Source organism: Mandrillus leucophaeus, unplaced genomic scaffold (genome assembly GCF_000951045.1).
Source record: "Mandrillus leucophaeus isolate KB7577 unplaced genomic scaffold, Mleu.le_1.0 Scaffold796, whole genome shotgun sequence".
NCBI classification, from domain to species: domain Eukaryota; kingdom Metazoa; phylum Chordata; class Mammalia; order Primates; family Cercopithecidae; genus Mandrillus; species Mandrillus leucophaeus.
Genome location: NW_012108652.1, coordinates 901983 through 918416, shown reverse-complemented (window position 1 = coordinate 918416; position 16434 = coordinate 901983). Strand labels below are relative to the sequence as shown.

General features: G+C 34.2%; 1 protein-coding gene across 1 annotated transcript in view; it reads left to right on the top strand.

Annotated features, from left to right (window-relative positions):
• Nucleotides 1-16434, top strand: part of CHD1 (chromodomain helicase DNA binding protein 1) — a 74140-nt gene that overhangs the window by 38658 nt on the left and 19048 nt on the right. The window contains exons 15-24 of the mRNA XM_011967257.1: nucleotides 448-600; nucleotides 3010-3081; nucleotides 5145-5294; nucleotides 6218-6366; nucleotides 6954-7050; nucleotides 7163-7258; nucleotides 8627-8803; nucleotides 11761-11921; nucleotides 13216-13257; nucleotides 14597-14727. Of these exons, the coding sequence (XP_011822647.1) occupies nucleotides 448-600; nucleotides 3010-3081; nucleotides 5145-5294; nucleotides 6218-6366; nucleotides 6954-7050; nucleotides 7163-7258; nucleotides 8627-8803; nucleotides 11761-11921; nucleotides 13216-13257; nucleotides 14597-14727 (1228 nt within the window). The remainder of the gene's footprint in view (nucleotides 1-447; nucleotides 601-3009; nucleotides 3082-5144; nucleotides 5295-6217; nucleotides 6367-6953; nucleotides 7051-7162; nucleotides 7259-8626; nucleotides 8804-11760; nucleotides 11922-13215; nucleotides 13258-14596; nucleotides 14728-16434) is intronic.

The window sequence follows — 16434 nt, the reverse complement described above, 5'->3', positions numbered from 1 at the left end:
TAGAAGTGTGAAGGCACAACTGCAGTCCAGCCCCTGTAGTGCCTTGAAGGGCTGGGATCAGCATCTAGAATTAATACATTAGAATGCATTTGCTTACTCCTTTTAAACCTTTGGTTGCTTAGTTGCTGCTGCTTCCAGTGTAATTGTTCTTCAGCTAAGACTTTTGGAGAAACACTGTGGTGTAGTAACTAGCAAACAGAGTAAACAGTACTTTTTTCCTCCCTGACAATACAACAAAAACCTAGGTGTGATATGGGAAGGAATATTTTAGCTTAAGTCATAGTGAAATGGTAAAGGTCTTAGAAAATTTTGAAAAGTGAAACAAGTTGTTTTCTAACATGAAAATTAAAAATCTCAATTTAAAAGAATTCAAGCAACTAAAGTGTTATGTGGACAACTTATTTACGTCTTTTAACATATAACGACTTGAATTTATTGTTTCTGTAGCACTTAATTCGTAGTAGCGGAAAATTGATTCTTCTTGACAAGCTCTTAATTCGCCTAAGAGAACGAGGCAATCGAGTTCTTATTTTTTCGCAAATGGTGCGGATGTTAGATATACTTGCAGAATATTTGAAATATCGTCAATTCCCCTTTCAAGTAAGCATTTAATTGTATTTGTTGTTTTAAATTTTATCTAATTCCTGTGCATATTTTACAGTATTACCTTTGAAATTATTTTATAAGTGTTTAGGTTTTTATATAAACTGCACTTTCTTTAAAAAGATATATCTGCTTTAAAAAATGTTTGTCATTCCGTTTTTTCTTCTTGACTTTACATATTGCAACAAAACAATTTTTCTTCCTTTCCTCTAATTTTTATTTTCTTTTAATTCTGCCTTTTTCTTCTGTGCTTGCTTTAGATTTTAAAAATTGAACTAAGACAGAATTTTCTTGATTGGATAGATCTAAAAGCAGGGGAGCCTTTAGTCTTTAATCTGAATGAGGAAAACAGCCAGCAGCCTCTGAATGTGAATGCTGCCAAGATTCTGATGATTGGTGTGCTCATAGTTATCTGACACAGTGTTCGCTGAGTAAAACTGGACAACTTTAGAGAAGAAACTAAAGACCAAAATTCCCTTCCATCTATTCAAAATTTATGTTGAAGTTCATTCAGTATAACTAAAGCTAATATTATTGATGAGTGTTTAAAGTCAGGTGCTATTTTCAGTACTTTACATCTAATTATTTAATCCTTGAAGCAATTTTATGAACAGTGCTAGGAACATAGCAGACATTATGTAGATACAGCTAGCAAATGGTGTATATTTAGTGTAGATAGTAAAATAGCAGTAAAATTATAATAATGGGACTCAACACACATTCCCTGCTTGGTCAGAGCTTATAATCTTTTACAGGAGACAGACATCAAGCAGGTGATTGCAAATAAATGTAACATTACAATTCTGGTAAGTGTTGTGAAGAAGGACAGGTATTTGGTGATATGAATATCATTGAGAAATAATTACAATCATTTAGGGGAAAACGTAGAAGAGTACCATTAGTTGAGGGTTTTGAAAACACTTTTACTGATATGTAATTCCCATATCATACAATTTACTCATTTAAAGTATACAATTCAGTGGTTTTTACTATGTTCACAGATATGTGTAATTGTCAGACAGGTGGTTTTAGAACATTTTCATCGGAAAGCAACTTGTACCCTTTAGCTATTCCTCCTGTCCTTCCATTTGCTTTCTTCTCCTGCCTTGTGTTGATTTGTTTTTAAACAAATTATTGTGTACCTGGTCAAACAAAAAATTAGTTTGACTAATTTTGAGTGTTTATAAGCACCACTTCTCTGCCGCTAATGCCTTCTTGTTCCTAGGTCGCTTCCTGGAGAGAATCATTTTTAATTTTATTTGGTTTAGGTCATGCCACAGTAATGAGATGCCACTATTCTTAATATTTGTACTAGTTTGTATTTTAGTGGAAAAGAAACATTATTTTTTTAAAAACCTTAATAGACATCTGTTTTCCTACTTTGTATAGGTGATAATTAAGAGCATTTCACTTAAACCGCTTAGAATACATCATTTAAAATGTATATATTTTTCTTCTCAGAGTTAAAATTCATACAGTAACAAAGCAAAGGTAGGCGTATGGCTTTCCAAAATACTAGTTTAATACATCTGTTAAATGCATGGATCACAGTAGACAAGTTATTTCTAGTCTATAACCAGGTAATTATTACAAAATCATTGCCATTTATAAAGTGAAATAGTAGCTAATGTTTAATAAGCATTCAGTATGTGTAGGCACTGTGCTACGTGTTTTCCTATGTTCTCTCACTGAGTTCTCTATAGTCTACGAAAGAGGGACTACTATTACGTCTGTTTTACTTAAAGCAGAACTGACATGGAGAAAAAGTTTGTGTAGAAAAGTCAAATCACTTGCTCAAGATACCCAGTGAATAAAATACTCATTTGCAGGATGTTGACTAGAGCCCATGATGCTTCACGTCAATAATTTTCGAACTTTAGTGTGCATCAGAATTAATTGGATGGCCTTTGCTAAACCCCTTCAGTAGGTCTGGGGTAGAGCTGAATAATTTGCCTATCTGTGTTCTCAAGTGACACTAATGCTGTTCTAGTAACCACACTGTACTTAATTGTAACCTGTTAATGGATCTGTGAATCAGTTTAATGGGTTACACCAACATTTTGAAAGTAAAATGATAAAACATGAGAGTATAACACAGTATGTCATGGCATGATATGAAACTTGTTTCAGGTGTTTGTAAACAGCTGTGTACTCAATCACATACCTTTAGAATGGGACTGAGGCAGAATAGTATGACAGCCTATGCTGTATTTACTCTTGAGGGTGCAGTCTTAGTGATTTGGAGCACAGACCAAAGACGGAATGCCTGAGCATTATTTTACCGTCTAGTAGGTACCTTCTATTATAGTTTTAGCAAGACATGCTTCATATTTCTACTTAATTTTATAATTGCTTTGTAACATTTCGATTCTGTTATATGCAGTATTTTAATGTGTTTTATTCTAGAGATTAGATGGATCAATAAAAGGAGAACTGAGGAAACAAGCTCTGGATCATTTTAATGCTGAGGGATCAGAGGTATGTATTAATGCTTTTTAAATTATAAATAATTTTGATTTAGTATCAGTATATTACATTATTCAGACATTTTTAATCTTCATATCTAGTTTGATAAAAAAGGAGTAGTGTTAGCCACCTTTGATCAGCAAACGAGGTTTTAAAGTCACTATTCTAGTTAAAACCTAAGAATTGCACTCTTTGAGACAGAGTCTAGCTCTGTTGCTCAGGCTAGAGTGCAGTGGCATGATCTCAGCTCACTGCAACCTCTGCCTCTTGGGTTCAAGCTATTCTCCTACTTCAGCCTCACAAGTCGCTGGGATTACAGGCGCATGCCACCGTGCCTGGCTAGTTTTTGTAGTTTTAGTAGAGATGGGGCTTCACCATGTTGGCTAGGCTGGTCTTGAACTCCTGGCCTCAGGTGATTCACCTGCCTCGGCCTCCCAAAGTGCTAGGATTGCAGGTGTGAGCCACCATGCCCAGCCAATAATTTTACCGTTTATTATCAATACTGTTTCAGTATGGAACAGTTACTTTAATTTGCTTCAAAATAAATTAGGTAGATTGGGCACGGTAGCTCACACATGTAATCCCAGCACTTTGGGAGGCCAGTGCAGGAGAATCGCTTCAGGCCAGGAGTTTGAGACCACCCTGGGAAACAGACTGCTGTCTGTACAAAAAAAAAAAAAAAGTAAAAAAATAAACTGGGCATGGTGGCACTCCCTTATAGTCCCAGTTACTTGGGAGGCTGAGTTAAGTGGATCAGTTAGCTCAGGAGTTTGAGGCTGCGGTGAGCTATGCTCATGCCACTAGACTCTAGCTCAGGCAATAGAGGTGAGACTGTGTCTCAAAAAAAGTAAAGACAAGACCCCGAAACAGCAAATTATCACACTTTGCTTTGAAGTTTTTTTTTTATTTCCATAGATTTTTGGGAAACGGGTGATATTTGGTTAAATGAGTAAGTTCTGTAGTGGTGGTTTGTGAGATTTTGGTGCACCCTTCACCAGTATACACTGAACCAAATTTGTAGTCTTTTATCGCTCACCCCCTCCTACCCTTTCCCTCTGAGTCCCCAAAGTCCTTTGTATCATTTCTTATTACTTTGCATCCTCATAGCTTAGTTCCCTCTTATGAGTTGAGAACATACAATGTTTGGTTTTCCATTCCTGAGTTACTTCACTCAGAATAGTAGTCTCCAGGCTGGGCGTGGTGGGTTACACTTGTAATCCCAGCACTTTGGGAGGCTGAAGCAGGTTGATCACTTGCGGTCAGGAGTTCGAGGCCAGGCTGGCCAACATGGTGAAACCCCATCTCTACTAAAAATACAAAAATTAGCTGGGTGTGGTAGTGCATACGTGTAATCCCAGCTACTTGGGAGGCTGAGGCAGGATAATTGCTTGAACCTGGGAGGCGGAGGTTACAGTGCGGCAAAATAAAAAGAGTGAGACTCCATCTCAAAAAAAAAAAAACAAAAAAAACGAATATAGTCTCCAATCCCATCCAGGTTGCTGCGAATGCCATTGTTTCATTCCTCTTTATGTCTGAGTAGTATTCCATTGTATATGTATACCACAGTTTATCTTCTTGTTGATTGATGGGCATTTGGGCTGGTTGCACATTGTTGCAATTGCAAATTGTGCTGCTATAATCATGTATATACAAGTATCTTTTTCATGTAATGACTTTCTTCCTCTGGGCAGATACTCAGTAGTGGGATTACTGGATCAAATGGTAGTTCTACTTTTAGTTCCTTTAAGGAATTTCCACACTATTTTCCATAGAGTTCTTTTTTTTTGGTATGTGCCTTTTATTTTTTAAGGAAATAAAATTTACAGTTCGAGTTGAAGCATTATTCCTTTCCTATTCCATTTTCTTTTTTTTTTTTTTTCAACAGAAGTAAACACTATATTGAATTTGGTATTAATAACATATATATTTGATTTTGGAGTCTTTTTGTTGGTTGGTCTTGCTAGATGTTTATGTATTACTTTTAAAAACTGCCTTTTTGTTTAATTAGTAACATGCTGTTTAAGTTCAGAAAATTAATTGAAAAATTTTCATTTTGATTATTCAATTTCTTACAGGATTTTTGCTTTTTGCTGTCTACAAGAGCTGGAGGTCTAGGGATTAATTTAGCTTCTGCCGACACTGTTGTTATATTTGATTCCGATTGGAATCCACAGAATGATCTTCAGGCACAGGCTAGAGCCCATCGAATTGGGCAAAAGAAACAGGTATTTTTAATTTTAATTTGTATTATGTTGCTGTTTTAGAATTCTTTTTTGGGAGGGAATGGTTTCAGTGTATCTTCTAGAGGGTAAGATCACTGCAACAGTCATACTACTATTTAACAGATAGGATGCTAAGGAACTTGGTTTACCAAAATCACCTGGAGAATATGACAGAATTGAGGTAGCTATGCATAAATAGGATCATGTATGCTGTTTTTATCCTGTGTTCTAGTCATAACTATAAAATGCAGTGTTTTTCAATTATAATAAAAGTCTACTTGCTTGTTTTAACTTGAAAGAGTTTGAGTAGCATATGCTGCCTTTCTGTTAGTGTATATTTTGTCCATGTGCTTCCAAGATTCTCCACATATAATATGTGACCCCATTTTTATAATTGTAACAAAATACCCTTAAATGATGGTACTGAACCTTTACCTAGAGAAATAGGGAAAATTTACTACACCAATTTTTTTTCAATTTTGAAGAGTTTGTTTTATGGTGGGCTTCTTATTAATTAACTTGGGGAGTGGTTCATAGAATTTTGCATTATATAGAGTGATGAAACATTAGAATCAAGGCAGCGAGTATAATAAGGCTGTCAGAAGTTTATGTGCTCCCCCCCATTTTCCCCAGCTAAATCATAACTTACAAATTACTGTCTTTCCTTTAAAAAAAAAAGCAAAAATAAGCAAATGCAGTCTCCTTGCCAAAATGTTAAGAATGAAGGAAGGATATATTTCAAAATAGTTTGAGTTGAGGAACTCTAGCTTTAAACATGTTTTTTAAATTTTCATTTTGCTTTTAACCCATGAAAACTTCATGTAGTGTAGAATGAGCTTCAATTTGTGTGCCAATGTTTAGGCACTTGAAGTTAGCAAAACAAATCCTTTATGCTGCAATTTGTTTCCTCGTGTCTGTTTTTACAGGTGAATATTTATCGTCTAGTTACAAAGGGATCAGTTGAAGAAGATATTCTTGAAAGGGCCAAAAAGAAGATGGTTTTAGATCATCTTGTAATTCAAAGAATGGACACAACTGGGAAGACAGTACTACATACAGGTTCTGCCCCATCAAGGTGGTTACTTTATTATTTAAAAAATGTCATTTTAGAGTCAGGAAACTCATTTTTTTGATATGTTACATCACTATAGATCATTGAGGAAATGTATTCAGTGTTGTACTTTTTATATTTTGGAAGACTTTTGACTAATTTCTAGTTAGAAGACATACTTCAATACCTGGTTTCATCGCTATAGATTTGTAATTTTAGGGGTAATCTCTTTAACTTCTGTGCTTCAAGTTCCTTATTTTAAAGTAAATATACTGCCGTAGACAACATGGTGAAACCCCACCTCTACAAAAAATAAAAAACTTGATGGGCATGGTGACACACGACTGTAGTCCCAGCTACTGAGGAGGCTGAGGCAGAAGGATCAGTTGAGCTTGGTAGGCGGAGGTTGCAATGAGCTAAGATTGTGCCAGTGTACTTCAGCCTGGGTGACAGAGTGAGAGACTGTCTCAAAAAAAAAAGGATACTAATACTTGATTCATCTAACTTCCTCATGTAACTTTTGTAAACGTGAAAATGTCAGTAATTAATAAAAGTGCTGTGTAAATATTTTTAACTGTTAATGTTAAGCATTTTTGTTTTTCCTCTTTTAGTTCTACTCCTTTCAATAAAGAAGAGTTATCAGCCATTTTAAAGTTTGGTGCTGAGGAACTTTTTAAGGAACCTGAAGGAGAAGAACAAGAGCCCCAGGTAAAAAAAAAAAAAACAAAACAAAACAACAAACCCGCTTCAGAATATGTGTCATCTGTTTGGTAGGATGAAAGGATTCAAGTATATTTAAATATTGTTTTTCTAATTATAGGAAATGGATATAGATGAAATCTTGAAGAGAGCTGAAACTCATGAAAATGAACCAGGTCCTTTAACTGTAGGAGACGAATTGCTTTCCCAGTTCAAGGTAGATTTAAACAAAATTTTCCTTGTAATTACATAAATTGAGAGGAATTGAATTATTGTCATTTAGTGGTTTGTTAATCTTTCTTTAAGCATAATCAGAAAGATTGCTATGTTGTATAAAAACTACTCTCCCTTGTTCAGACAAACCAGTAGCAAACTGATTTGAGAGAGACCAGATCCATTTATGAAGTTACATGTTGTTGGGTGGAAAGAGCTGTTGTTTGCTAATTAGCAACTAGAATAGTGCTTGGCAAATAGCATGTCCTTAAATACTTGAGTAAGTAAATGAATCAATGTGATCTCTTACTTAGATGTCCATGACTGAAAGCTTTCGGCTGATTTTTTTTGAAGCAGTTTTTGACATTAACTTATCACAAATAAGAAAACTCAAGTAAATCAGTCAAAATAAGCAATAAGCTACTATATATTGATACTTAATATCCCTGGTTTTTTGAGGGCCAGTGAGTTGAAAGGAGTCCTAAAACAACATAAGTCAACTGACCTCATGGAGTAAGTTAAGTGCCATTTGTTTAAAGAAACAGGCTTCTCTACATCTTAGCTATTTTCTATGAACTGCAGTTTTTAAGGGTCAGTTCATTTCATGTGTTCATTTGACAGGTATTTATAGAACATCTGCATGTACCCCACACAGTGAATAAAAAACTTTTGTAATTTTAATATCACTCTGGCTGCTATGTGGATGACTGACTGTAGTGAGACAAGAGCTATAGCAGGGAGATAAGATAGAAGACTGTTGAGTAATCCTGGTTAAGAGGTGGTTTCTGGGATTACAGGCGTGAGCCACTTCGCCCGGCTGTGATAGTTAGCCTTAATGGGTGCTTTCTGTATACCAGACCTTGCATAGTACCTTAAATGTGCTATCTTATATAATCCTCCCAGAAGGTAGTGTGCTCTCAAAGAGCTCTGTGTCTCTGCCAGTAGCTCTTTGCTGCCAGTAGCTCTTTAGATTGTGTTTTTGTGATCATAAAAATGATATTAGATTGTTCTACAATACTTGATACATGGACTGGTCTGAGAATTTCTGCAGATTATTTAGCATGTTAATAGTATAAATTACTTTTTTTTTTGTTCTGTTAACTGCTTTTAGTTCTGAGATGCTACTAATTTTGAGCAGTAGGGCAAAAGAAAATCTTTCCTAGAGGATTATTAGATGTCATTTGTTTGATCTGCTTGTGAGATAATGAATGAGGTAATGAATCTAGGTTGTTTAGAAGTTATTTTTGGTTTAGTCCACAGTCATATTCATTATCCTAAGGATATTTAGGCATGTCAGTTTCTTCCCTTTAAAAAAAAAATTAGGGATCAATTTTTCTATAACAGTTACTCTTAAAATTCTGAAATTTATCAGGTTGCCAACTTCTCAAATATGGATGAGGATGACATTGAGTTGGAACCTGAAAGAAATTCAAAGAATTGGGAGGAAATTATTCCCGAAGATCAAAGAAGACGATTAGAAGAAGAAGAAAGACAAAAGGAACTTGAAGAAATTTATATGCTCCCAAGAATGAGAAATTGTGCAAAACAGGTGATTTTGCAATTTTAAAGATGTTTCTATAAAGTAGAGTATTCAACCTGGACCGATTTTGTTTGTTTCTATGAGGTATCAGTCCATAGTTTTCTTTTCTTGTAATGTCCTTGATTTGATAATGTTTGCCTCATGAAATGAGAAGTGTTTACTCCTCTTGTATTTTATTCATCTTTTCAAAGAACCAGCTGGTTTCATTGATTTTTTTTGTGTGTTTTTAATTTCATGAGTTTCTGCAATTTATTATTTCTTCCTTTCTGCTTTTGATTTAATTTGCTCTTTTCTTTCTTTTTTTTTTTTTTCTTTGGGACAGCATCTTGCTCTGTTGCCAAGGCTGGAGTGCAGTGGCACAAGTCTGGCTCACTGCAACCTTAACCTCATGGCCTTAGATGATCCTCCCACAGGTGTGTCCCACTACACCCAGCTGATTTTTGTATGCTTTCTGTAGAGATGGGGTTTTGCCACGTTGTCCAGGCTAGTCTGGAATTTCTGGGCTTCAGTGATCCATCCGCCTTGGCCTACCAAAATGTTGGGACTATAGGTGTGAGCCACTGCACCTGGCCTCTTTTATTCAGTTTCTTAAGGTGCAAGCTTAGATATAGAAATGTAATCTCTCTTTTCTAATATCGGCATTTAATGCTACAAATTTTTCTTTAAGCATTGCTTTTTCTGAATCTTCCAAATCTATCTTTATATTTTCCTTAATTTAAAAATATTTTAAAATTTCCCATGTGACTTCTCTTTGACCCATAGGTGTTTTTAGAAGTATGTTTTAAAATGTTCAGGTATTTAGGAGATTTTTCAACTATCTTTGTTAATTATTGGTAATTTAATTCTACCATGTTCAGAAAGCATACTTTATGTAATTTTAGTTTTTAAACATTTGGTATTTATTCAGTGGCCTAAGTAAACAAATATCAGATTTTTAAATAACTGTAATAGTGCCATGCCAAGCTATATTGCCAAAAAAGAAAAAATTCTAAGACTAATTTCTTTTTCTGTTATCCTTTGGTTTTTAGGATATTATAAAATTATTTGTCTTGATTACTGAGTTTTTTGGTGTTTCCTTAAATTTTAAGCCTGGGGCAAATGAGAGCCTTGCCCCACTCTAGTCCCTGCCCTGCTACCATTCCCCCAAGGGTAGAGTTTTTTGTTTTTTATTTTCTTGCAACCATATTAGATCTTATTCTGTGCCCTCAGTTGAGCAGATGAGAAGGGTCTGGCAAGGCTTCCTTCCTGTTTCCACAAAGGTGACTGCTCACTTTCTCTAAGGCTGTACCATGGAGAAAAGTTTTGTCCAGTCTTCTACCATGCTGCTTTCTCATGATCACCTAGTGGAAGTCTGTGGCAGAGTGCCTGAGAATGGGTGCAGGTCCTCCGAGTTTTGGCTGTTAGGTCCTATGATCTCACAATAGCCTATACTCAGCCATTAGCAGATTTTAGCTGATACCGTCTTGTATGGTACTTGATTTCTGTCACCTATGCTGTCCACAAATGAGCCACTGTTCGAGTCCTATATCTTTTTCTCTTTTTGCAATCTCCTGTATTTCCTTACATTTAGATGTATAGGTTGCCCTGAAATTCATCTCTCTGATGTTAAACAGAAGAATTAGGATCTTGTAGATCAGATTTGTTGTTAGAGTAGGAGCAGTGCCCCTACCAAGTTTCTACATAACAGCCAGAAGTGGAGCCAAAAATAATGTTTTTGGCCTAAAAGTAACCATGTATGTTATTTCTTGTTTCTGTTTATTTCTTCAAACCCCTAAGTAGTTTTGTTTTAGAGTGTGTGAGAATGCAGCATTACATTAGATCTTGTGAAAGGATTAAGGGAGGTTAGAAAAAATAAGGTCTAAATACCATTTTTTACTTCATTTAAGTTTCAGCATATTACAGGTTCAGAATATGTGCCAAAGCTTTGGAAAAACTCCCAAGACTTACAGAATGTATGTTTTGATGTATCCCATTAAAATTAATGGATGTTACAAATAGTCTTTTATGTGGGTTCAACTGGCATTTTTTTCTTTCAAATATCTGACTTGTCTAGTTAGAATAGCAATATGTCGATATTAAGCAGAACAGAAAAAAAGGGACAGTTAATCAATCCGTTCCCTCAGAGATAACGACTAATATTATCACAGTGTACATCATTCCAGTTTTTAAAAATTCATTATCATTTGCCAAATTAAATTGTGGAGTCGTATTAATTTGGAACTTTTTCTTCTTTTTGACAGTATGTCATGAATGTTAACTATTCTACAACCCCGTTTTTAATGGTCTCTTAGCATTCTATCATATAGATTTGTCTGGTCTCTCTTTGATGAGTATTTAGATTATTTGCTTTTTGTTTTTGAGGCAGGATCTCACTGTGTTGCTCAGGCTGAAATGCAGTGGTACAATCATGGCTCACTGCAGCCTCAACTTCCTGGGGTCAAGTGATCTCCCACCTCAGCCTCTCAAGTAGCTGGAACTACAGGTGCATGCTCCAAAAATGCCTCGTTAATATTTTAAATTTTTGGTAGAGACAAGGTGTCACTATGTTGCCTAAGCTGGTCTTGTACTCCTGGGCTCAAGTTATCTTCCTGCCTTGTCATGCTGGGATTACAGGCATGAGCTGCTGCGCTCAGCCACATTTTTCTTTTATGATGTAAATAACTTTATTGATCAGTGTTTCTTCACAGTTCTGATCTCCTCAGGAAAAATGCCTAGAAGTTATGTTGCTGGGTCAGAAGAATAACTTTTGAGGCTTTTGATGTAACATTGTCTCATTACCCTTTAAGTCAAAATACCCACCAGATGTATATATTTTTCTGTTTGCTTTTTAATTTTGTTTATGGAATGTTTTTGATACTTTGAATAACATTTTTAAGATTCTGACCATCTTTTATAATGGCTTTTGCTCCTAAGATAAAAGCTGTTTTTACACTAAGGTTGGGTAAATATTTATTTTCCAATTCCAGATTAGTTTCAATGGAAGTGAAGGGAGGCGCAGTAGAAGTAGGAGATACTCTGGATCTGATAGTGATTCCATCTCAGAAGGGAAAAGGCCAAAGAAACGGGGAAGACCACGGACTATTCCTCGCGAGAATATTAAAGGATTTAGTGATGCAGAAATTAGGCGGTAAGATGATATAAGACAATCGCTTCAACTTAGTTTTAGTAGAGTGTGAAACTAAAATATAAAAATTTCATAATTTTCAAAAATTGTGATGAAGTTTTAGAAGAGGCAAATGTATGTTATTTGAGTAGGAATTGGGTGGTTCTGCCTTTGGGTATTATAACTAACAAGTTTAGTGTCTTACCTTTGCGTGTTATTTATTTATTGCTAAACTACTTAGGCTGCAAAAATTTTTTTATTAATTTGACTCAAAATAGTGATCCTTTTGAATAATAAAAGTGTTTATGATACATTTGGTTTTTTATTAAAATTTTTTATTAAAAATTCTCACTGCATTTAGGACTCCCAGTTACTAATATTTTGTAGAAGTTCTGTATTTTTCTAGTTTCTTAACACCAAGGTCATTTCCTTTTTGAAAATAACCCTGTTATAAAACCTTCTCTGATATGTTGAAGTAGGAATTGAGGTGAGGTAAGATTGACCATGCAGGATAAATTGTAATGTCCATTCAGAATGTTTATATATACACATTTATTTAAGGGGAATGGGATAACGGCTTACTTTTGTTTGTGTAATAGTTTTGGATATGAAATTTATTAAAATCTTGTTCAGTTTTGTATTTTGAAAGTTTGTTTCTTGCAAGCCATTGTAACTTTTTTCTTTTAAATCTTAGACCTGACAAAATTCTTCCTCATTCTTTCTACCAGAAAACTTAATACATTGTTAGCCTTTTTTAAAGGTACTGACCACCTGAATTGCTGGACTTTTCGTCTTTAGTTGAGGAAGCATTTCGACTTCTACTTTACCTGGATATTTTTCCTCATTTATTAACCACTTATGTAGCTGTCTTAAGTAAAACTTTAATTTTTTGTTGTTGTAATACCACGCATCTGAATTAAAGCCATTCAGTAAATTTTTATCAGCACTTGGAATGTGAGGAAGTGTAATATAATTAATAGTTATTATGGAGATACTTCCTATGGTAGCTTCAGACCTTTTTTGGTCTTATGAAAATAATAAAGTAATTTTTAAAACAAAATTTAGCTTCTACTGTTTTATTTATACTGATATCTCTAAACATCATCCTGGGTGTTAAAATATGCCTTGTCTTACCTGCTGTATCTTAATGTTTTAACATTTTTGTTTTTAGCATAGTTGATTCATTCTTCTTAGATAACAGTGCCTTGAATTAATTTTTATACTAACAGGTACCTTCTTATATCTGTAAATATTAGAAATACCTATATTTTTAGTGAATACTGAAGCTCACATTTACCAAACAATTATTTTGTCTTAGGTTTATCAAGAGCTATAAGAAATTTGGTGGTCCTCTGGAAAGGTAAATACATTTATTATTCTCATAGAATAATGGAATGTGTTACATGCTGTCAGCTTTGTTTGTGTTAACATTCAGTTTAGCTACTTTGTTAAATTTGCTTTTAATCGGCATTTACAAAATTAATGTACAAGACAAATTTCAGATTGATTTTTAAAAATGTTTTTATACTATCTTTAATTTCTAGTCTCAGATTTCTTTCCTGTAAATGAAGTTATTTATACAGTACATGTTTAAATTGCACTTTTATGACTGTAAGACACTTTTTACAGTCTTTATCTCATTTTTCATTAGTAACTTAAAAGTAGCATAAGCAGATTTATCCATAGAAGAGCTGAGTTGCTAATCCAGTCTTTTTTTTTTTTTGAATGGAGTCTCACTCTGTCTGCCAGGCTGGAGTGCAGTGGCACGATCTCGGCTCACTGCAACCTCCGCCTCCTGGGTTTATGTGATTCTCCTCCTTCAGCCTCTCAAGCAGCTGGGACTACAGGGGTGTGCCACCACATCCAGCTAATTTTTTTTTTTTTTTTTTTAAGTAGAGACAGTGTTTCATCATGTGGTCCAGGTTAGTCTAGAACTCCTGACCTCAGGTGATCTGCCCGCCTCAGCCTCCCAAAGGCTAACACAGCCTTTTAACCAGCTCTGCTTTCCCTAACTAGAGATATTTTCTTAATTTTCTCGAATTCATTCTCTTATTATACAAACTGTATTGAAATTCAAATTAAGACAGTTTTTTGAAGTTATCAAATAATCTCACTAAGTATTGTGATTTGGATATTCTTTGCCCTTTGTTGTGGTCAACCCACTGTTTGAATATAGACCAGCAAAGACTCAAATTAGTTTATTTTTTATCTAAAAAATCCCTTCAAAAATAGACATATTTTCTGTTTCATTTTGAGATGGCATACTTAAAATATAACAAAATACTTGCATAATTATTTTAGATGAACAAAAGTCTTGAATATTAATCATTCTTATTATTTGGTGCAGAGAAATAAAAAGTTACAGAACTTTACTCAGCTTTTTTGTTTACAATTATAAAACTTCACACTTCATTTTGAACATCTTAAAATTTGATCAGTTATTAAAAGCTTTTACAGAATTGGTATGTAATCTTCCATTTGCTCTATAATTAAGTAAACTTATTGAATATATAAATGAATTGTTTCTCTGCCACATTGTCCGTGTTTTTATGTGCTTCCTGCCATTTATATGAACAAGAATATAGAGAGCATGCAGTAGAGTAGCATTTAGATCTTGAAATAGAGTGAAACTTAGTTTATCTTAAATGGCACCACTTCATTTTACATATTTACCTGAAAATGGGATTATTTTGTTACAGATTAGATGCAATTGCTCGAGATGCTGAATTAGTTGATAAGTCGGAAACAGACCTTAGACGACTGGGAGAATTGGTACATAATGGTTGCATTAAAGCTTTAAAGGATAGTTCTTCAGGAACAGAACGAACAGGTAACATTAAAATGAGAGTGATTTAAAAGAGAAGTAAATGAAAGTTTCAAAACATGCTTTGTTGAGCTAGATATTATATCTTAAGTTATCTATTCATCCTGTCTCTTATACACATCTGGGTTTGTTCCTATGGTAGCTTCAGACCTTTTTTGGTCTTATGAAAATAATAAAGTAATTTTTAAAACAAAATTTAGCTTCTACTGTTTTATTTATACTGATATCTCTAAACATCATCCTGGGTGTTAAAATATGCCTTGTCTTACCTGCTGTATCTTAATGTTTTAACATTTTTGTTTTTAGCATAGTTGATTCATTCTTCTTAGATAACAGTGCCTTGAATTAATTTTTATACTAACAGGTACCTTCTTATATCTGTAAATATTAGAAATACCTATATTTTTAGTGAATACTGAAGCTCACATTTACCAAACAATTATTTTGTCTTAGGTTTATCAAGAGCTATAAGAAATTTGGTGGTCCTCTGGAAAGGTAAATACATTTATTATTCTCATAGAATAATGGAATGTGTTACATGCTGTCAGCTTTGTTTGTGTTAACATTCAGTTTAGCTACTTTGTTAAATTTGCTTTTAATCGGCATTTACAAAATTAATGTACAAGACAAATTTCAGATTGATTTTTAAAAATGTTTTTATACTATCTTTAATTTCTAGTCTCAGATTTCTTTCCTGTAAATGAAGTTATTTATACAGTACATGTTTAAATTGCACTTTTATGACTGTAAGACACTTTTTACAGTCTTTATCTCATTTTTCATTAGTAACTTAAAAGTAGCATAAGCAGATTTATCCATAGAAGAGCTGAGTTGCTAATCCAGTCTTTTTTTTTTTTTGAATGGAGTCTCACTCTGTCTGCCAGGCTGGAGTGCAGTGGCACGATCTCGGCTCACTGCAACCTCCGCCTCCTGGGTTTATGTGATTCTCCTCCTTCAGCCTCTCAAGCAGCTGGGACTACAGGGGTGTGCCACCACATCCAGCTAATTTTTTTTTTTTTTTTTTTAAGTAGAGACAGTGTTTCATCATGTGGTCCAGGTTAGTCTAGAACTCCTGACCTCAGGTGATCTGCCCGCCTCAGCCTCCCAAAGGCTAACACAGCCTTTTAACCAGCTCTGCTTTCCCTAACTAGAGATATTTTCTTAATTTTCTCGAATTCATTCTCTTATTATACAAACTGTATTGAAATTCAAATTAAGACAGTTTTTTGAAGTTATCAAATAATCTCACTAAGTATTGTGATTTGGATATTCTTTGCCCTTTGTTGTGGTCAACCCACTGTTTGAATATAGACCAGCAAAGACTCAAATTAGTTTATTTTTTATCTAAAAAATCCCTTCAAAAATAGACATATTTTCTGTTTCATTTTGAGATGGCATACTTAAAATATAACAAAATACTTGCATAATTATTTTAGATGAACAAAAGTCTTGAATATTAATCATTCTTATTATTTGGTGCAGAGAAATAAAAAGTTACAGAACTTTACTCAGCTTTTTTGTTTACAATTATAAAACTTCACACTTCATTTTGAACATCTTAAAATTTGATCAGTTATTAAAAGCTTTTACAGAATTGGTATGTAATCTTCCATTTGCTCTATAATTAAGTAAACTTATTGAATATATAAATGAATTGTTTCTCTGCCACATTGTCCGTGTTTTTATGTGCTTCCTGCCATTTATATGAACAAG